Source organism: Micromys minutus, assembly GCF_963924665.1.
Source record: "Micromys minutus genome assembly, chromosome: 24".
Lineage (NCBI taxonomy): Eukaryota > Metazoa > Chordata > Mammalia > Rodentia > Muridae > Micromys > Micromys minutus.
Window position 1 is genome coordinate 11,321,726 of NC_137959.1, and position 22,673 is coordinate 11,344,398.

Genomic DNA, 22,673 nt, shown 5'->3' on the forward strand with positions numbered 1-22,673 from the left:
CCCCACTCTGCTCGGGTACCCCAGCCACAGTTCACCCCTCAAACATCTGCCATTATCACTGCCTCAGACTTGGCGCATGAGTCTAAGCTGTGACTACTCAACTGTCTCTCTGCTCAGACCACCTTCCTCCGCATACTGTTGTTCCACCATCTTGCGTTGTCCTTTGTTGTACCAATTTCCCTGACACCCAAAAGTCTCCCCCCCCCCCCCCCGTGAAACCCAGATGACACTGTCTTGTAAACACCCCTGTCTTCACCATGGCCACTCATCTCTTCTCCCACCTGCTCCTCTGACACAGGCAACACACATATTTTCATGACTGAGAACTTTAGGGGAAAAAGAACAGGTGCAGCTTTTCAGGGTTCTCCAACTAGCTTCCTGGCAAAGCTGGAATTCTGGCACAAACCTTTCAGACTTAGAGCTCTTTGTTCCCTCTCACTACTCCTCACGGTGTCTGATGAGAAATCCTGCTTCCCCTCACCCCCCCCCCACTTGCAGCTTCCAGTGTCCCTGCTGATGGGTGAATACACATTCAGGAGCCATCCCCACTCCTTTCCACATGTCTCTGAACAAATCAATCCTTAGCTGCAGTGAGAGCTGTTTCTCAAAATTCGAAGTGGCTGGAGATGGAATCCTTGGAGCCAATGGTTAGGAATGAATCGGAAGACAGATGGCAAACCTGCTTACTAGATTCCTGAACCTCCTAATAACTGACCCACCTCCCAGCATTGCCCTGGGGCCAAAAAGCCAGCCGGATGCCAGGTACTTACCATAGCACCTGGTGTGTAACAAGTGCCAAGAATCTAGGATTCTCCCGTCGAGAAGAAAGCTGGTATTCAACATCACCTGCCTCCCAGATGATATATATGGATGCATGCATATACATATATGTATATGTGTGTGTGTGTGTGTGTGTGTGTGTGTATGTACCATCTCCCACCCCCACTCAGTGTGTTTGTGTTGTTGTGTGTGGGGGTGTTAGTTGGGTATTTCCCACTTTCAAACTGTGCATAGTCCTACCGTAAAAGGATGAGGAAGATTACAGCCAGGCCAGCCAGCACCAAAAGAACAACAGGAAACACAGCAGCCATAATCACCAGGATGAACACCACCATAAAAAACTGCTGCAGGAAGTTCTCAGCGTGAAACGGCAGCCTCACATCCAGCTCATCCATATCTTTAGAGAAACGGTTCATTAGCCGGCCTGTGGGAGTTGTGTCAAAGAAGCTCATTGGGCTTCTGACGATCTGAGGAGAGAGGCAGAGTGAACTGCATTGGTGAGTGTTCTGTCCCCATCCCTGCCTCCGGCAGGGCAGGAAGGTGAGAGAGCAGGGCCACTAGACCTGTTTCTCCAAAGCACAGGCCAGGGGAATCAGGTGAGCCTTGAAGATGGAGGGCGGTGCTCCCCATCCTTAGATCACCAACATGAGTGAATTCTGGAAAGACCCTGCCTATGGGTGTTCCTTCCTCTCCGAATCTCAGGTGCCTCCTGGGAGAGGAGAGCCTGGGACTCTCGGAGGAAAAGGGGATTTGGGGCCGCAAGCAAACAACATGCCAAGTCTACTCCAGAAGTGTGGAGCATACCTGTGTGCTCCGGTAAGAAGCCTGGCAACCAACCACTGCTGCCTGCCGCAGCGAAGGACAGCACCAGCCCATTTCCAGACTGCCGCCAGCTGGGGCTCTTAGAAGCAAGGCTTGCATGTCCCCATCCTTCTGGCCCAAGAGTCCATGACGTACCCCTATTGCTCTCTGAAACTGGCTTCCTTGTATGGTACTCAAACAAGTGGAAGACGCCTTGAAAACTAGATGGCAGCCCTCCAGGAGAGCCATCCTGTCCCCAGAGTCTGACACGGTGTTTGCTATGGTGTACGGGCCTGCTTAGCCCTGCGGACTGCAATCCAGTGGGCCTGCAGCCCTCAGTGCCACTACCTTGTTAAACACTCTGTTGTGGAGCGAGGAGGACGCCATCAGGGTGGTGTTGGTGAAGGTAAATCCTTTGATGATGCCAAACATCAGCACAGACACCATGCTTGCTATGTAAACCAGCTGGTACATGTGGTGCTCGGTGTCCTGCAGGATCTGGTCAGTGTTGCAGGCGGTCTTATTACTCTGGGGTGCACAGATGACCTGTAGCGAAACAATAACAAGGAAGTATCAAGAACGGCATGCTATTGGGAGGAGGGGGGCTATTTCAGATATTCTTTCTGAAGAGAAACTCAAAAGAGGCACATGGCTGTTAAAAATGAATCAGGTAGGACTGGAAAGATGGCCCCGTGGGCAAAGTATTTGCCACACATGCATGAGGACCCATGTTCAGATCCCTAAAAACAAGGCATGGTGGCACAGGCCTATACCCCCAGCATCAGGATTTGAAGGAAGATGGGTAGATCACTGGGGCTCAGTGGCTAGCCACCATCGACAAAACAATGAGCGCTAAGACCCCACCTTAAAAATTAAGGTAGAGAGGAATAAGGGAAGATACTCAAAGTCAGCCTTCATCCTTCACTCACTCACACATGGACAAGTGCCTACACGCATGCATAGAGACAAACACATCTTAGGAGAATAAAATTTAAATTCACACCAACAATGAGACACGTAGGTAAAATCAAGTCAGGTCCCTCGGGGGGACTGTCTGAGCTTTGCATGCCTCTACCACAGAGGAGTACCCGAGTGATGGTGGGGAAAATGCAGGTGTGGGCAGCTGTCCCAGAAGCCACCTGTGCCTCAGGAGACCTGCAGTGATACAAGGCCAAGAAGACACAGAAGCAAGGGGGACCTCTGGACTCTAAGAAGCTGGCCTGGCTCCTCCTTAGACAACCCAGACAGGGCAGAGAAGCAGAGACTTGTCCTCCCATCTGCCAAGCTACCCAGAAGCAGCCACCACCTAGTGAGATTCAGGGATCTCTATGTGGGGTGATCCAGTCACTCAATTCTCTCCCCTGGCTTGTCTCTGAAGCCCAGCTGTGGGGGTGCAGCTGCCCTGCTCTGGAGTCCCTAGCAAGAAAGAGGAAGCCTAGCAAACCCAAGGGACTCTCAGATGATTCAACAAATGATGGCTTCATCCCTCCGGGCAAGGGGACACAACATCACCAGCATTTCTGGAGAGAGGCCATCTTCCTCCTGTTGTCGAGAAACTGACAGTTTCATTTTTCTCTGGTCTGTGTGCTAAAAAGTCAAGGATGCCTTTGGGGAGCAGACAAACATGTTTCTTCTAAATGCCACTCTGCTGATTACAGTAATGGGGGAAATGTAAACCAGAGGTTGCTGATGGATGAACGCCTGCAGAGGCAAAAGCATCCCTGGGGGGCGGGGGTTGGGTGATGAAAGGCTCTGCTTTGCAGAGCAGCCTTTGCTGTGCTGTTGGTTGTACCCACAGCATCCAGGGTCAGGAAGCATCACAGAAGGCACAGCCCTGTCGCTGCATGTTCAGTGGCCTGTTGGGGAAACCCAGAGTCTAAGGGATAGATCCACCTGACCCTACATCTGAGGTCCTCTGAGGAATGGACAAAATCTTCATGAGCAGACGTAGAAGAATACACATGTTTGAAAAGCAGATCTCGATTTATTTGCACAGAGCAGGCATCTCACTGCCCTATGATGTGGGAACAGCCTCAGGAAGCTGTATCAAACAGGCTCTCCCCTCCCCGACACACCAAGTCTTACTTTGATGTCATAGCAACAAGGTGTAATCTCAGTGTAGTCTTGGAAGATGAGCAAACACCCTAACACCCACACTCAGCAGACTCTGGAACTCCAGGGCAAATTTTGAAACCAATGATCAACAACTGGGGAAGGTTCCAGCAAGCTGGAGGGAAAGGAATAAATTGGTCCTGCCCAGAACGGGCCCTGGCCAATATGGAAACCCTGGAAGAAATGGAAGGCCCCCTAGCAGCCTTGAAGCACTTCCACAAGCTACAACTATTTCAGGTTCCCTTGCTAAGGCAAGTTGGGAGCATGTCCCTGTCCCTCCTCAGAGGAAAGTTCAAACTGATACTACCCTACCCAGGACACAAGTGACCACACACGTTGGAACTATCATTTTTCAGAACCTGCTTTTTAATTTGAAGATGTGTAAACTTTCAAGTGGTCTGTTTATTAAAAGAAAGAATGAATGAATGAATGGATGGATGGATGGATGGAAGGAAGACAGAAAAATATCTCAAGAAGTTGAATTATATGGTGCAGAAACTAGCCTCGGTGTCTCCAAAAGGGAGAAGGGGACAAAGGGTGCCACTAAGTGTCAATCTGTATTTTGAAACTCACCTGGGAGCCCCTGTCTAGCCAGAGCCCCAACCACCAGGTGCTGAAAGCAGAGCTGCCCATCATCAGGAAGAAGAGACACAAAACCAGGAAGGAGACCAGGTAACCTGCCGGAGAGATGGGGTTGCACGTGTCAGATCCAGTGGCCAATTTGCCTACCCTGAGCCCCATCCTTGGGATTCAGGATAGTCAAAGGATGCAGAGAAAAAGATCACATTCACGTGCTAGTAAGGACACTCATCCAGTGTTCCATTCATAGAAGCAATTCAGTATTGGCTAAAAGCAAGTCAAGAGTCCAGTGTGGTGGGACAAGTCTGTTATTCCACATTTGGAAATGCTCGGTTAGGTAAGTCACAAGTTTAAAGCCAGCTTCCATCTGCACATAAACTCCATCTCTAAATAAAAGAAATACCCAAATACCTAGTCTTGCTGGGAGAAACTTGACATGCAGACAGCTTCTTGTGTAATGAGCTGATTGCTGCTATGCTCAGCAATCAGACCATGTTCGTCTGTGTGTGTGTGTCTGTAAGTCTATGTGTGAGCATGTTTGACTATGTGAGTGTGTGTGTGTGTATGCATGCACAGGAGTGTGTGGGAACACATGGAAATGTTTATGTGTGAGTGTGTGTGCATACATGTAAGTGTGTGTGTACATACATGTAAGTGTGTGTGCATGCATATAAGTCTCTCTCTCTCTCTCTCTCTCTCTCTCTCTCTCTCTCTCTCTTTCTGTGTGTGTGTGTGTGTGTGTGTGTGTAAGAACCACCAATGGCTTCTGGCTGCTGCCCACTCAACTTCAACAAAACAGAACTTGGCAGCTTTAATGGAGATAAAAAATGGCTCCATTTAAAGGGCTGTATTATCAGACTTTAGGTTGTAGGGGAAATGAAAGCCCCGATAAGCAGTCCTAGCATAGCATAAAAAGAGTAATTGGTGATGGGATCATAAAAACACGAGCCCAACAGTTTAAAAACAGATTTTTTAAATGCAAATTAAATCAAGAAACCTGATGTTTTATACCAAACCTCCAGAAGCTTTAATATATGTGTGATATGTTTTCCAGGTCACGATTCCTTCTTGGGGGGATTCAATCTGGATAAGCTGGTGCACAGGAGCTGCAGAGACAAACGCAGGGCCATGAGCCTCGTGGCCCGTGGAGGGGCACACAGTGAGGCCAGCATGTCCCCTTTGCACCCTCCCTCTACTGCTAAGGTCCTTGTCCTGGTGTCCACATGCTTTCTATTTTATATTATGTGGCACTCCTTACAGCCCTGTGGAGCACACTATAAGGAGGGTCAAATAATATAAAATAAGGAGCCTCTTGACGACTATGGTATTCACTAAATGCTTAGCGCTGGGAGCCCAGGGTTGTGCTGGCTCCCAGAACTGAATGTCAGGCAGAAGACACAGATGGATATACACTGTGTCTGTGCCCATTGAGGGCTCCTGAGTTCAAGTTGGGCTGTGTACACTGCTCTGACGGGACAGATGGATGGGGCGACTTTGTCCATGGTCTCTTTTCTACCTCACAGATGCCTGATGAACAAAGTCCCATCATGCTCTGCCTGGGAGCCTGCAAATGTCTTTGGGATGTTCCACTCTCTCCTTAGCTGCAAAAAAAAAAAAAAAAAAAAAAAAAAAAACCCGAGGGAAAGGTGGCATTATGAGGGCACCCCAGGGCACAAATGGTAACTGTCATTTCAGCCTATCCAAGGGAGCCACTGGTAGCCTGTGCGTTTTTCCTGGGCTTGAGAAAATACGTCAGCAGTGGGTGATGGGAGGGCTGCCAGGCCTTCAGTGTGTGCCCTGCACTTTCAGAGCTACGCCAGGCACTTCCCAGCCCAGCGGCTACCCTTAGGACACAGGGTCTGTCTCCAGGATGTTTCACAGTCTACTTCCTTGTCCAGAGTAGGGTCGGTGGTGAGTAACGTGAGAAACAGCCGTCTCCTTCCCCACCCCCCACCCTGACAGGAGGTCGGGTGATGAACAGCCCGGAGCTCTGAGACTCACAAGCCATAAAAATGGGTTCTTTCCAAATGTGCACACGCCACAAGCAGCATTAGCAGTGACAGATTCCAGTGACTCAAGACTTCCTTCGTCATATTTTAATGTTCTAAAACCCAGATGTGCCTTCCACTTGATATATACAGTGACGGGAGCTTTGAAGACCAATAGTGACGTCAGTGTGCGGCTGTGTGGACTTGGCTTTTGTCATTCACTTTCTTGCTTTGCTTCAGAAACAGTATACGCCGTGGTCATCCAGGCAAACCTCCAACTCATCATCTTCTTGCCTCTGCCTCCCTTGTTCTGGGATTACAGGCTGTGTCACCATACCTAGCCAAATGTGTGTTGTGTGTGTGTGTGTGTGTGTGTGTGTGTGTGTGTGTGTGTGTGTGTTTCTTGCTACATATTATTCAGGGTCAGAACTCTTACAGGAAGCCACCCTATTGTGATCCCTGCCCCTAAACAGGCTGAAGCCTAGAGTTTGTGCCCTGGGAACAAGAGAGGACTAGCAACCCTCTAAGGATGAAAGGGTAGCCTCAACAGCTGGCCCTGATCAATCTCACTCTCATGTCTCCTTCCTCATCCTCGGAATGTTCTCACAACCTTACCTTCAAGCCCTCCACTCTCTCCCATCTTCTCATCACGTTACCAACAGTAAGCTCCTACGCATCCCTGAATGACCAGTGCAAAGATGGCCCTTCTGTGGAGCCTGCCCCGCCCCCAGCCTGTTACTCCTGCATCAGCTTCCTTTTATCTTTGCCCCACTTGCCACAGCTACTCATTGGCCGACAACCTCCACCAGGCTATACATTAAAACCTGGGAACAGAGTGCCTCTTCCCTCCCATGTTTCAGGTATTCGATGCAATGCTTACAGCCATGAACCTGATCCAACCTCAGTCCTTCTGCGGCTTTGTTACCTGTGAAGACTTGGGCTCTACATCATTTCCACATGCTGCTTTGACCTCCCAGGAAGGAGGGGACACTGTAGACCTGACTTCCGAACGTCACTATGTTTCAGGCACTTTGCAGGCCATTTCAAAGACAGTTTCTCGTTTAACCTTTGCAAGGCCCTCTCTGGAGTTAATTCTATCATGTCCCTCCTCTATAGATTAAGAAGCTAAGGTTAAGAGTATCCAGTTTTATGACCTGAATAGCGATGATACCAACGGATGGACCTGCTGTCATGGAAGGGGAAAGCTCAGAGACCTGGACCCTACAGAGAGCCACAGGCAACTCAGGAAGGCTGAGAGCAGGAGAAATCGCCTCCCCCAGGGAAGAGCATACCAGTGACTTATCCAGTACCAAATGGCCAGTCTGAAAACATGCATGCAAGCAACATTATGTGAGTTGAGAAGATTGTAATTTTACATTTAGAAATACACACACAACAACAACAACAACAAGAAAAGCAAAAGAGGTCACAAATTTGAAAGAGAATAAGTGTGGGGTGCAGAGGAGGTGTTAGAGGAAGGAAACAAATGAGAAATGATGTAATTATATTATAATATCAATTAATTAAAAAGAGGGGACAATTTCTTGCTCGTGGTGGCCACGAAACAGAAAAAATGAATGTGCTAATGGGTATATTCACTTCCCCCTTTTTTTCCATCTGGGTCTCAACTTAGGAGAGGGCACTGCCCTCATTTAGGATAGGTTTTCCTTGTTGGCTACTGTCTCTGGAAATGTCCTCAGAAAGAACCCAGTTGAGGGTTTTAATATTCAAGTGGCTTCAAAGCCAGATCAAGCTGGCATCATCATGCGTGAACTCACACTATGACATGCCACAGTCCTCAGTCCCCAAAACAATAACCACTGTGTTTCCACTCCTTGATGCAGATAATGGGTGCCTAGCTTGTACGCCCACGTACACAGCCAAGGGAAAAGATGGTAAATACCTTTTGTGTCCACAAATTCTTCTGTTTCGGGTTCTTTTCCTTCATCTTTCTCATCTCCTGAAGCCAAGACTAGGATGAGAAATTGTATAATCAATAGGTGAAAAGGTCTGTGTCCACTCAGGATCCAGGGGCAGTGAAAGAGAGGGGACTGTCATCTGACTGTACCAGTGTCTTCATCCCTCTGAGCTGGGCTCTCCTTCAGGGTCTCCACCATAGCTACATTGTAAATGTGCTCTGGATCCTGGAGATGAAATGAAATGACTTGTGAAAATGAGACGGCAGACCTCTCCCAGGCAGAAACCCATGAGGTGGGGCTCTTCATCCCACTCACCCAACTGAAGTTTACCTTGAATTGCAATCCCCGGAGGTTGTGAATCAGCTTTGCATAGCGCCCTCTCTCTTCCATCAACTCCTTGTGGGTGCCCTTTTCACAGATCTCTCCATCTTCTAACAGAATGACCTCATCACAAGACTCCAGGAACTGTGGAGACAGTACAACCGTCCACAATGCCACTGCTGTCCCAGGTACACTGAATTCCTGGGGTTTTCAATCCTGCCATTATTAGCATCGGGAGGCAAATAATTCCTTGTCTTCGGGGGCTGCCCTGTGCATTGTAGGCTAATTTCACAGTCTCTCTGGTCTCTATCCACCAGTAGAATGCCTTTCCACAGTTATGATAAGCTAAAATGTCTGCAAGCATTGCCAAATGCCCTTGGGGCTGGGGAGGGCGAGTGAGAGCCACTGAGCTAGTCCCCAGTCTCTTCAGTACAGAAGCTGGACTCTGGCTGCCTCAATGAGGCAACAGAAACTGTCTTTGCTTTTTCTCTCTAAATGAGCTACCCTGCTGAGAAATCTGATTGACTTGTGGAGGCCAAGGTTTGGGAAAAATAGAAAATATGATTTTTAGTCCCGTCAGAAGCCCCAGCCCACTGAGCCCATGGAATAGAAACCAAGTCACAGGCCACAGCCCACCTGCTTTGACATTACAGTAACTACGTGAGCGATATTACATGTCCCATTTTACCCAAAACTCTTCACCCTTCACATCCACACCAATCCTGGGATTAAAGAATTCTGCTGAGAGGGACTCACTTTAATTTTGGAAGAAGAAAGAGCACTCCTCGATTGATCCCCCCAACAAAAGGCAGACAGTCCCCTCCTAGAGGCAGGCATGATGCTGTAAGACTGAGAACCATTCCCCCTAAAGAAGTAAGCCATCCAAGCTGGGCCAGGGTCCCTGTTTTGCACTTCTCTGTTCAGGGCCAAATCCCACTTAGCTAAACTCAGTTCAAATCCTGAACACAAAGGGCTACCAATGATGGCTGTATGGGGTGGGTGGTGCCCAAATGCTGCAACCAGCACAGTGTTGGTAGCTTGAAAAGTTCTAACGTGTCTCCCCTATCCACAATTTGGACCCTTCTCCAGGCAGCCCAAACAGGGTTCTGTCCCCTATTGCCCAGTAGAGACACACCTTCTGCTTCTGACAGAACCTTTCCCTCTAAGACAGACTTGGGCCTTACACATCATCCTCTGGTGTTTCACAGCCTGATATTACATCTTATCTCCCAACCTCCGGCTACTCCCAGCTCAAAAGCTGGCTGCTCCGTCAAGCCATTGGTTCCTTTCACGTGAGGAGAGGAAGCACACAGGCCCACTACTTTCTGCCTGTGTGGGGTCCACCACCCAGATTTGGAAGGGCCCAGCAAAGATCCCTTTGGCCAGCCAGCTGTTGGCTCACTCTGGTGATGCCAGGTAGCTTTGTGTAGCAAGCGCTCAGGATGCTGAGCTCTGAGTAGATCCCAGCAGCTAGTCAGACTGCTGGCCTCGCTGTGTTTCCTCAAGTAAACAGATGCGTGGCTGTCCTGGCCAGCTACTCAAACGCATCTGAGGTCAGAGCAGCTAAGAAATGTTCTGGAAAGCCCCAGGGCTGCAGTTTGAGCCCTCCCCTCCCCCACAAAGAACAGATAAAGAGTGTGTATCAAGATTATGGTGCCACCTGGTGGCCTTCTTCATCTCCCAACAAGCAAAAAGTGAGCTAAAATGACCTTGGAAAGGCGTGATTGCTCAAGACCCTGCGAAAACAGATTGCCTAAGATCATACCACCCGCTAGTGAGTGTCAGTGATGGACTATGGTTTATCTTCCGTGAGGGATACTGGAGACCCCTCTGCCTCACACCCGTCGGGACCAAGGCATCATCCTCTAGGGCCCAGGATTCCTCAGGAAGACAGTTCTCTTGGGGGCAGGCTGATGCCACAGACTAAATCGTCACAGGCCAGGACTACGACTAACCACTCTTAGAAATTTAGCTAGGCCAGACAGAGACCATGTCTAGGTAAAACATGGGATTCCAGACTGAATCCAGTCAGCCTTCTCTACCTTGGCCCTGGCCTGCAGAAGACCTAGGAGTTCTGGTCCAACTAACCCGACTCAGTCTTTTCTAGAGTTGTGGCACACTTGCTAAAGAAATTGGATACCCTCGTGTACAAAATTCTGTGGAGGATGGGGGCCTGGGTTTCCTGGGTCTTTGAGAAGGCCCTCTCTCTTCAAGGTGGTCTCCTGGCCTCAGCCAGAGGGCAGCAACATACTGGCTGCACAGTCCTATAGTTATGGCAACCTTACTTCCTGTGTCAGCCTCACCAGCTCCATTCCCCTTCGCTGACAGGCAATGAGATCTATCTCCTGCGCCACAGCAGACCTGCTGAACAAGAAGACGGGGTCTTCTGCACCAGTGCCCCAACTGGTCACCTCCCAATGTCTGTGGGAGAACCCTGAATTATCTTGGGTAGAGAAGGGGCTCTAGATTCCCAACAAGCATTCAGAACCTGCATGTGGACCAGGTGCAACAAGGTCTGTGACCAATGTAGTCAAACCCTCCAGTTCACATGACATGAGCCCTGTCCCTTTCTTCAGCAAGATTCATCCTCCTAAGCCAAAGGGAGACTACCGTCTGAATGGGAACAGGCTCTAAGAAGGCAGGAGAGATCTGCAGACTCAGTGTTGCCTTCTGGTCCTGGCCCACAGAGCCTTTCCTGTGTTAGAGGAAAACTGGGAAGCTGGGGCCCCTCATCACGAGAGCCATGATTTTCTGGGTGAGAAAAGAAAACAGAGTTTTCATGACCCCCAGACAAGGAGCCGTCGACCTCAGGCCCATCAAGTCCCTATTGGGGAATGGGACTTGTCTCTGCCTGGCTCCCCAGTATCCCAGATCTCGGAGCCAACTGATCCTAAAGACTCCTCAGTGTCTCCTACCTTCCCCACCCTCTCCGTCCCCCGTCCAGGTAAAGCCCCTTTCCGCTGGGAAAGGCATATTTAGGCAGAATAGGAGTCTCTTTGAACATCAAGTGTTGCGCTCCACCCAAGCACGTCCCAGTCACCTGCAACTGATGGGTGACCAGCACCACAGTCTTCCCCTTGAGCGTCTTCTTAATGCACTCTTCAAAGACGTGCTTCCCCACGTGGGCATCCACCGCCGAGAGCGGATCATCCAGCAGGTAGAGTTGACGGTTGGCATACACAGCACGGGCCAGGCTGATCCTCTGCCTCTGTCCCCCGGAGAGGTTGACACCCCGCTCCCCAATCTGTAGACCGGGATAATGGAATGGCAGCACCCACCATTAAGTCTGCCTGCCACCCCAAGGTCTTTGTATACCAGGAGCTTCCCAAAGCCCCTCGGGATGCTGGGAGACGACACACGGGCCGGCAGTGTCCACACATAAGCACACTAGACAATGCTGACTGGAAGAATGCCATCTCCTCCACTTCACAGAAGTGCAGTGCCGACTGGGAGCAGCTCTCTCTGACCCTGAGTAAGGGGTGCCTAGCACATAACAACCACTCCCCAGTGCACAGTCGATATTGATTAATGACACAGAGGAGGGGGCTTTTGGTTGTCTGGTTTGGTTTGTGTGGTTTTTGGTTGGTTGGTTTTTGGAGCAGGGAACTTTGGAAGAATGTATAGTGGACAGTGAGAAGGAGAGAAAACGCCTGGGAGATGGACCAGGGACCCACCTGTTCATGGCTTTGTGTGCAAATGTGTGTGTGCCATGAAGACACCATCAATCCCTAAGACCCAGCAACAGATTCGAGGCATGGACTAGATGCTCAATAGACATTTACTGCAAGATGAAAAGTCTAGGTTATGTTTTTCTGGGAATCCCATTCTCCTGAGTACAGAGTGGATCCCACTGTGCTCAGATGCCCAGATACTGAGCTGGGTGCTGGGTGCTGAGTTCTGAGTACTGGATGCTGAGTGCTGGGTGCTGAGTGCTGAGTTCTGGATGCTGAGTGCTAAATGCTGGGTGCTTGGTGCTAGGTGCTGGGAGATGAGAGCTGGGTGCTAGATGCTGAGTGTTGAGTGCTGGATGCTGAGTGCTAGATGCTGGGTGCTGGGATTTGGGGGCTGGGAGCTGAGAGCGAGACAAGAAAAGTGACATGTGAACCAGGAGCCCACATTTTAGCATCGGGCACTAGACAGGCAATGCAAAACCAGCCCTCTACATATTCAAGTGCTACCCAAGAAGCATTAATTGCAGCACTTGGTGACAAACTGCTGCTCACTGTGGACCTCCCAAAGTCTTCCTCTGAGGAGCAGCACTAGCTCCTGAAAGTCTGGGAGGCGGCCGGACACCTAAGGGTCATATACCTAAGGTATATCAGGCTGTACGGATATAACTTGAAAGGGGAAGCCGGAGCCACACACTTGTGCTATCACGAAGGCCACCGGCTCCTGACAGGCAGAGTGAGGGACTAGAAGAGCTAGTTCTTGGAGATGTCACCATGGGGAAAGCTTGTCCAAGAGACTGGGAAGAGAGGGGGTGGCACAGACACTCTGGCTCGCCTGAGTCAGCAAGCTCAACCAGGACCAAGCCAGCACTGTGGACAAGCAGCCTAGCAGCAAGGTCTGAAGGTAGCTCGGCATTCCTGGGCTGCAGAGAGGCAGAGAGCAAGAAGGAGCCCTGTGACTCCAAACTAAGTGGAGTACTCCGGACCACTGTTTTGAGGAGAGAGATGGACCTTGAGGTTAGGGAGTGACTGCTCAGGAACTCTTCTTGAGGTTAGGAAAGGGTTGGAAGTGGTCTGTGGAAGTGACCATGAGGAGTCAAATAAAAGTAGGCTTGGGTCTACCTCCATTTGGTGGACACCAAAGAATCCATGATAGGCAGAAACCAGACTCGGGCAGCATCTCCATGGGGCTTTCTGCCTCTGTGATGTGTGGACACGGACCCAGGGTCAGCTGAGGAAATGGGGCTCCGGTCTGTTTACCTCAGTCAGGTCTCCATAAGGGAGGCTGTTCAAGTCCTTCTGGAGGCCACAGACATGAACCGTGTGCTGGTACCTGTGGGCACAGAGGTCAGAACAGTAAAGCCAGCACAGAGCACGGATGCCTAGACTGCTCCCGAAGGAACAACCATCATCGCTTGTACAGAACAAGGATCTCGCTGGCACTGTGCTCAGGGCTCTCAGGAAAGCTGCCTTGTCCCAAAGACCGTGCCTTCTTGACCCCTGAGGTGTTGTCTCCTTGATGTAGGGTTGGTCCCTCCCCTTACAGCATTCATGTCATGCAGGGGAAATGACACTAGTGACTACAAAACCCTGGGGGTGTCAACTGCTATCGTTGCTCTTTGAGTCAGAAGGGAATCAAGATGTGGGCTGAAGTTGTTGAAGATGGCATGGGGGTGGTGTAGGGGGACACAGAGCTGAACCAAGGCCAAGAGTGGAAGAGAGAGTGCATGTGATGGGGCAGCATAAGGTCACATGATTATAAATGTCAACCCTGGCATCTGCTAAGCCCCTCCTGCTCCGTAAGCAACTCTGCCCATCCATCATCTCTACCACGTTGGAGAGAATTAGATGTAAGCACAGAAGACGTCCCTTCCAGGGAAAGAGAAAAAGTGGGAAATGGACCCTAGCTCTGGAACTTCCAGGGATGTTCTGTTCCTCAATGTCACCCATTCACGAGCCTTGGAGTCAGACTTATAGTGACTTGGCTAACTCTGCCCACCCAAGCTGCTGGGACGAGTTCCTTGTTTGGCTGGGCACAGCTCCACTCGGCCCCTGGTAGAAGTCCACCTCTGGCACCGCAGTCTAGTTGTGACGCAGGGCTCCATGGTAAGAGAGAAACTGCTATTTGGCTGTTCCCGTTTCCTCTGTATCTCAACCCTAGATGTACTCACAGTGAGCAGACCAAGGTGTCTCCAAGGTGCCTTGGTGTCTCCAAGGCACCACAGGGGCCCACAGCCTCAGAATCTGGCCACTGCTCTGAACAGTGGGTTTTCCCAGCGGCACTCACACTTCAACCCCATCCGAGCAGCTACTTGTCCCTACACTGAGCGGGAGACCTTTGTCCCACTTGACAAGCTGTGCACCTCGACTAAGGATGTTTGGTGACTATGATATTCTGATAACAACCTTTGCCATATATCCCCATGACTACAACCTGCTCCACCGTGTCTTCCTTGCCCGAGTGGACTGAAAACCTCTGCAACCATGAGCCAAAATAAGTCTTCCCCCCACTAAGCTGCTTCTTTCTGGCAAGCCATCATACGACGACGCTACAGTAACTTGTACAACCACACTGGAAACATATCTGGGTTCTGTCTGGTGCCCTGCAGAAGGCAAGCACTTGCTTAATATTTGCTGTCTTCCACCTCCTTGTTGGTAAATTAAGTAACTGTCCTTCCAAGCCTGCTTCTGTGGAAACAAAAGGCATTCAGGTAGGGATGGCGCAGGAGACAGCAAAAGGGACTGTGGCCACAAGATGCTAAGCAGAGCGGTTTGGCTCCTGCCAAGGACTCCCACCCCTGATCACATGTGAGCCTTCTGCTGAGGTTATCACAGCCAGGAGAGAGGAGAAAATGTGTCCCGTCCTTGCTGGGAATGCCCTTGCTGGTCAACACCAGCCCACAGGATTCAGAGTCTGTGGGCTCAGATAATAAGAGAAGTACAAACTACAACCGATTCTGACTCCTTACTTCAGCCCCACAGTGTATGAGAAATTTTTGAGTGACCCTGCTGTGAGGTAGCCTCAATGTTATTAAGTGATACTGGAGCCAGAGCACAGGTCCAAGACTCAAGCCGAGTGGAAGTCAGTTTACACCTCTGAGCCTCAGCTTTCCCATCAGTAAAATGGGAATATAACACCTGGGTCTCCCTAAAGGTATGGTAATGGAACGTACCTCAGACCAGCTTGCCTAAGAAGTCACTGTTTTCCAGAGCTTAAAGATAATGAGCCAACACATATCAAAAATGTATTAACCAGAAGTTTGAGCTTATCTCATTAGATCGTTTGAGGACACTAGCAACGATATATCCGGATCGTGCCCGTGTGGACTAATCGTGTCAGGATAGACGAATTGCATGCCTTCTGCTCACGATCTCCAGCAAGGTCTTAGCTACTCAGCCTGACTCTAAATTGCAAGGTTCATTTTTCAACCAGGGAGGCAACATATGCCCTGCTACAGAGAACCTCGGAGCATATGGTACTCTACCCTGGAAAGGAAGTGACAACCACACCCTCTTCTCACCAGGCCATGAGGCCACAGGTCTGCAAAACATACCTCTTTTGAACTTTCGTATCAGAAAAAGAAATTCCAGTTCCTAGGCAGACCCCATGGATGCTTCATCAAAACTCATTAAAGAAACCTTTCCTCTTAGTAACCCATTCTTAGTGGCCCGAGAGTCTGAAGCAGATGGCCCAACACATCCCGGGTTAATAATACCTTTGGTGGTTGTACTTCTCTCCAAACAGAATGTTCTCCCTCACATTTCCATGAAAGATCCATGCTTGCTGAGAAACGTAAGCCAAAGGTCCATTGACAGCCACGACCCCTTTCTGTAACTGCATCTAGAGCAATGATAACCAGAGAGCCCTCAGAAAGCATGCTCTAGGGTTGTTCCCAAATGCTCTTTTACTGCACACGCATTAGTCACATAAATATAAAGAGGGGGGCTGAAAGATGTCTAGTACACACCCTGTAAGCCCAAGTGTGCTCTTGAGGGTCTCTAGGTGGGACACTTTCAAGGACTAGGCAGGAAATTTAGGGAGCAGGCAGTCATGAGTCTTGCTGCCAACTGGAGGGTACAGAGACTATACTTAGCCCACCCCTGGGCCAACTACAGCAAGATACCGTAAGAATGGATGAGCAACTAAAGGTCCCCTTCCACTAGGTGTGCCAAATAGGTCCATCTCTCCCTAGGCAGGTTCCTGGGAGCAGAGCACAGTCTATCCCCCTGGGTAGAGGCCCCAGAATGCCCCACTTAAAGAAGTAGCCCTGGTTCAGTCACATGGCAGGCCTTAAGGGGCCAGAACTCTTTTTTTTCCTCACAAAGAGTGGAAAATGCACATCCATGTGGTATTTGGGATTTTGGTAGAATTAAGCAACCCATTTAGAAAATACATGAGTTTGTGACACTGAGTGTCACATTTCAGCTGACCCTACAAAATGTGTTTCTGACAGTGGGGAACAGTATCAGTGATGTTAGAATCGAATGCTATCAGGAGAGGGCATCTGTAGGGCTGATGATCACGGGGTAGTGGCAGTGTGGCTGACCAGGGAAAGTGTCACATGATGCAGTGCTATCCTGTCAATGGAAATGGCTGGAGGGACCTCGAGTTAGACTTGGGGAAAAGGTGACATTAGAAAGAGCAGTTGTATGCATAGCATAGCAAGTGCCTCCCCAGGAGAGTGCTAAGCGGGCTGACACTGTAATTGTCCTGAGGACTCGGCTCTAACTAGCATGTATGATCCCTTTTCTAACTGTTCTTGGCCATTTTGTAGATGAATAAAACAAGGTCCGGTGGGGCTCAGTTTCTTTGTCCAAGGGAAGATGGTCAAAATGTGACTGAGACAAAGTGGTGGGTCCTCCCAGTCAAGGACCCCAGGTCAACCCCCCCAGGCCAACCCCCCAGGTCGTGGAAAAGTGACTGATCCCCTCACTGCTTCGTGGAAAATGGGTTCTGTTTTCTCCGGGATGCTCCCGAGGAATGAAGCAGAGGGCAGAGGTTAAAGGGAGGCAAGTTTCCTTCCATTACACATCAACACACTGAGAAAAGGAACTAGCTGGGGGCAAATGAGCTTCCCAGAGCATAAACTGGGCCATCTCTGACTTTGTTGAGAGACCTGTGCTGATAGAAAGTGGGGCTGGGTTCCAATGTGTCACTGACTCTAGGGCCCTCACAGAAACACACATGCGTAGCCCCAGAGCCTACCCAAACCAGGCCTTAGGAAGGAGAGAAGTAGTAACTCTCCTGCACAGGGTCAAGGGATGTAAGTTGTTGCGTTTATGTAGGAAAGCAGGCACAGGATAGAACGACGCGTGTCATTGGACGAGAGGGAAGGATGGGCAGGAATAAAGGTTTAGAGAGAGGAAGAGAGGAGAGGCAGAAGACTCGAGGAGAAGCCAAGATGGAAGCAGACGTAGAAGTTCCTCTCTGTGCATCTCTGCATAGATACAGGATGTTACGGATATTTTATAAGAGATGGATGTGTACAGGATGATCTGACTCGTCTAGGCATTATAGAGTTTATATCATACCAGAGTTTATTGCCTGGTGTTTTCTTCCACTCAGCGACTCAACGACAAGGGAATAGTGAGAGGGTAGCCAGCCACTGCTGGGACCAGGGGTAGCAATGGGGAACGTGAGAAGAGTTCCCAGTTAGTAGAGAGGCGGCCAGGAGAGAGAGAGAGATTAACCAAAGGGTGGCTGCCAATAAGATAAATATATTGTTAGTTCCATATGGCCTACAGGTGCTGGAACTAATAATGCCAGGGAGCAGTGTGGCGAGGTGCCATGGTGGAACGGCTTGCAGACTGCCTGGGTCAGAGAGTACCTTGGGGACAGCATGGAGCCGCTGAGATAAATTAATGTTAGTTCTAGATGGCGCTCCAGTGCCAGAACTAGTGTGGGGGAGACACAGCCAGGAGATATGCTAATCAGAGATAAATTAATGTTAGCTCTCATGGTCCTACGGTGCTGGAACCAATGCCAGGTGGCAACCGCGCAGGTCAGAGAGAACGAGGGACCAGCATGGAGCGGTGGCCGGTGGGAAACAGTTACACTCTTTGTACTGTTTGCTGCAGCAAAGGGATGCCAAAGAAGTTGATTGCATTGTCCCTTACAAGCTCGTGCCCCCCTTCTAGTGAGGCCTGCTGAGCCTGGTTTCTCTATTCCTTTAGAGGTTGCCCAAATTCTTTCAACAATGGAAGGTAACCCTAGTCAATCAATCTTTCCTTTAGGAACAATGGTAGACCAAAAGAGGAGATGGTTCTCCAATCTCCTCAAAATTTGTTTTATTCATTTAGGGTGAAGCTTGCAGAACACAGCGACATGTAGTCTCACAGCCAGATGCAGCAGAGACAGGACAAGACTTAGGAACCTCCCTCTTCCTATACAAAGTGTCACACTGCCCCCATGCATTCATCCAGTCTTCCTTTTTACAAGGCCCTTGGTCAGGTATCTGGGATTTTGGAAACAAGCAATCAAAAATTCATCAAAAGTCACCGTGAGTCCCAGTTCCTTCGTTCTCTGCCAAGCTGCTTTGCTGGATTTTATAAACCAGGACAGCCATGGGAGAAGCCACAGATGTAATAATGACCCAGCGTTCACTTATACCAACATGGAGCTGGGGGCAAGGAAGCAATTACTGTTTGACGCCTGTCCTCGGGAGGTAAACCCAAAGATGTGTGGAAAAATCCCAACCCATGTCAAGCCAGGCATGGAGCTGCCAAATGCATCAACCCAAGGGACTCACCAGCATCCTTGACAATGACCCCCGCAACTCCCCCCCCCCCCCCGTGCAGCAAAACCTGACCACCGTTCTACAGGCTGCCCTAGCCCTGCAAAGTCCACAGTCCTGTCAATGGAGTCTCTCCAGTTCTCACTGTGCACTCACCTGTCCTAGGAGAGCCGAGATGAGGGAACTCTTACCGCTTCCAACATTCCCACATATTCCCAATACCTTTCCCTGTCAGAGAAGTAGAGACAAGACAGTTACTCCCCCATATTCTTGGAGAGGTGGGTGGGTGGGCTCTATAGTGACCAGACCAGGCAGGACAGAGGCTATTACTTTTGCATCTACAAGGTGACAGCTGCAGCCTCCAGCCCCAAGCCTAGTGTGCACAGCTTGTAAGGATGCGGAGATGTGGGTCTTAATTAAGTGACCTCCCTCCTGCAGCCAGCAAACTACCCAGAGGGCTTTTGGAAACCTGGAAATCCTGCTCACACATCAATGTAAAACTGCCTTGTGCCAGTTTAGGAGACAAAGGCCCTGGGCACAAGGGTTGTCCTGTGCCCAGAGACCTGGAAGTCACTCTAACAGCAGGTAAAGGATATGACCCAGGGGAAGGGGGAGGGGCACATGGAACATCCTTCAAATATAGAGAACCGGGTGATTTCAGAAGTCTAATTTTTTTATGAAATCTTTCATCATAACAAGTCAATTCAGAACAGCAAGTCATTTCGCTTACTCCACCGGATGACTTTATAGCTGAACTTGTGTCAGCTCAGCGTTCAGGCTGTCACTGAGTACTTGTGATGTGCCAGGCATTGCTCTGAGCACCGGCAGTTGCCTCACCCTGACTCCAGGGTCCCGGAGGAGGCACTTTCGATACCAGTGCAGTCCTAGCCAGTCAGGATGAAGCCAACAGGTGGAGCCCGAGTTGGTCCCCACAGAGCTCGTGTGTTAGCTGGAAATGGACAGAAGGGGGGGCAACTGAAATATGCAATTTGTCAAACGTGTATTATGGAAGGGGCAATGAGTGGGCAGATATGGAGGCACGGGGGAAATTTACTCAGCCGGTGGGTGCATCTGCCGGTGCTGGCCTGAAAACACGAGCTGAGTGAGAATTCGGGGGAAGGCAGATTGTTTGGGAGGTGCAGGTAGCACCCGGGCGTAAAGAGCGTGCCCAGGTAAAGAATGACGTCATAAAGATAAAGCCCTTTCTGTTCAGTCGGCCCACACAAAAGGCAAATGAAGCTCCAGGCTTCTGGGAAGCTCAAGCCACTTCCGAAAAAGTGAGCTCAGGTCCGTACAGTACCCCAACACCCCCTTACTCCCTGCAGATGACTGTCAAAATCCTAGTACTCTAGGATGGAAGATGGGTGGCCACATTTAAAGGTCCCGGCCCACGGGCCCATGAACAGCACTTGTCACAGGTGGCCCTGCATAAAAAAGCTGAAAGAGGTAAGGCAGGGGTCACACAGGTCTCTGGGGTAACCGATAGCTTGTCGGCTTCTGTGTTTCAACAGAGGCTGCATATGGGGCACTCTAGAACATTTTCAAGTAGCCGCGATGCAACCCTGTAGAACAAAGACGTATTCGGTATGGGGCCAACGATGGCTCCTTTCCAACCCGCAGCTAGATTGGATCTGCTCATCACCTCTGGCATACCCAGCAGGAGGGTTGCTGTCTGTCAGCAGTTACTTCTCTGACTGGTCTTTATGGGATGCCACACATCATGCTAGGCAAACCAGGATCAGGACCGACGGAGTCACCGCCCTATGGACCCCACAGTGTTGGCGCAGCAGGTCTGTGAGGCTGACCCTTTAAATCACAGTAGCACTTCCAAAATGATGAGCCTAGCGACGCATGCTCAGTGGGGGCCAGCTTCATGTACGCTCCCTGTAAGCCTCTGCTGAGTCCGGGCCATTCCCTTGGGCCAGGCAAGAGCCTCCTAGGCCCATTCTTTTCAGAACAAACCCAGGAGTCTCCATCTTCTGGGCCGTTCATTATTATTTGCTCATTTGCTAAACATTATTAGCAGCCTGGTACCAGGCATAGGCTCCGGGCTAAGGGCGTAACTCTGAGTAACATCCCTGCCCCCATCTCATCCTGAAGAACAGCGTCTCGTGGAACCGTGGAGCTAAATTTGGAAAAACTTGGATGGCCTGAATTTAGAACTTTAGAGGGTGACACGTAATCTAGCCATGATTGTTAAGAGAGAAAGGAGGGCAACGGTTGCTAATGGAGTTGTAGCTTTCTATGAGCCGAGTGTTTTCTATGCAGTTCCTCTGTTCCCAGAACCACCTCGTGAAGTGGACATGGTCATGAAAGCCCGTGCAGCAGCCAAGGAGACAGACTCTTTGAGAGCTAAGGTAGTGTGCCCAAAATCAAGTAGCTGGTAAGTGGCTTGCATCTGGAAAGGAACCACGTCACAAAATTCGGCCTGCACCTCTGTCACACCAATCCAAGCATTACCATGCACGGAAGACAGGATAGAGCAAAGCTAGCGGAAGGCTAAGACGTGGCTTCCTTACATACCAATTTCGTGAGCCTGTCTGAAGAAATTAGGGTGCAGGCGCAGGGGAGGGGAGGCTAACAAGAAGGCAGTGATTTTACTAAGCAGGATACAACTGGGGATTGAGGTCAGCAGCACCCAGCTCACCAAACATTAGATACTGTTTTATTTGTTTTTTTTTTTTTTTTTTCCGGGGAGAATGTGGCAGATGGTTTCTGTAGCTGTAAGAGGGACCAGTCTCTGCCTTTGGGGCTTTGAGCACTTTGGCTATGGAGCCTCTCCATCTGCAGTGTGAGCATGGAGGAAAGAAGGCAGTGCGAAGGGAGATTACTAGGCACAAGATTAACGTTGAGCCTGCTGCAGCAATATCAGCAGCAACTTAGGGGTGCCCACCAGGCTCCCAGTGCAACAAATGCAGACAGGAGGGGCAAGAAAAGGCCAAGGGCTAAAGTCGCTTTAGCTAATGGTTCTGTAACTCCCTCTCTTGAGGGAAGGACGGACCATGGTACCTGGCTGGCCGGTGAGCACTGCACACACACACACACACACACACACACACACACACACACATGCATACTCACACACACTCTTTGGTGAGTAAGGGTATATAGGCAAAGAGGAGAGGGAGCAGAATACAGACGAGAGTCTGAGACGGGAAGATGATGAGTTGCTGAATAGCCTGGACTTCATAGTGAGATGCTGTCTTCAAACAACAACAACAAATACAGAGCTGGATACCATATGTGTGCAGTCTTTCTCCATTGCTGGCTATGTGACCTGGCCCTTGTTACTTAGCTACCTTGTGCCTCAGTTTCCTCAGACATAAAATGGGGTATGAGTGGAATAGCTTTTAAAAAGTTAAGTGTGTGATGGGTTATTGTCTCTCTTAACATTCTAATGTGAAATTAGAAACAAGTCTCAAGGGGCTGGAGAGATGGCTCGGTGGTTAAGAGCACCGACTGCTCTTCCAAAGGTCCTGAGTTCAATTCCCAGCAACCACATGGTGGCTCACAACCATCTGTAATAGGATCTGATGCCCTCTTCTGGTGTGTCTGAAGACACTGCACACTATAATATACTCATATGAATAAAATAAATAAATATATCATAAAACACCCTTAAACCTAGTCAGTTTGAGTCACATGAATTGGACCATCCATTGAAGACTGTAACTGGTAAGGGCTCAGGGTAGGGGCTTACATAATGCACAAAATACTTTGGATTCTACCTCCAGCATCTTTGGAAAACAAAAATTCTAACTAAAACAGTAA

General features: G+C 49.7%; 1 protein-coding gene across 3 annotated transcripts in view; it reads right to left on the reverse strand.

Annotated features, from left to right (window-relative positions):
- Positions 1–22,673, reverse strand: part of LOC308436050 (ATP-binding cassette sub-family C member 12) — a gene marked incomplete at both ends in the record, with an annotated part of 62,572 nt that overhangs the window by 20,004 nt on the left and 19,895 nt on the right. For all 3 annotated transcript variants that reach the window (XM_080936833.1, XM_080936832.1, XM_080936831.1), the window contains 11 exons: positions 1,021–1,247; positions 1,930–2,127; positions 4,267–4,370; positions 5,289–5,378; positions 8,164–8,232; positions 8,329–8,404; positions 8,510–8,644; positions 11,541–11,744; positions 13,429–13,501; positions 15,885–16,009; positions 19,059–19,130. In XM_080936833.1, coding sequence (XP_080792959.1) covers positions 1,021–1,247; positions 1,930–2,127; positions 4,267–4,370; positions 5,289–5,378; positions 8,164–8,232; positions 8,329–8,404; positions 8,510–8,644; positions 11,541–11,744; positions 13,429–13,501; positions 15,885–16,009; positions 19,059–19,130 — 1,373 coding nt within the window. The remainder of the gene's footprint in view (positions 1–1,020; positions 1,248–1,929; positions 2,128–4,266; positions 4,371–5,288; positions 5,379–8,163; positions 8,233–8,328; positions 8,405–8,509; positions 8,645–11,540; positions 11,745–13,428; positions 13,502–15,884; positions 16,010–19,058; positions 19,131–22,673) is intronic.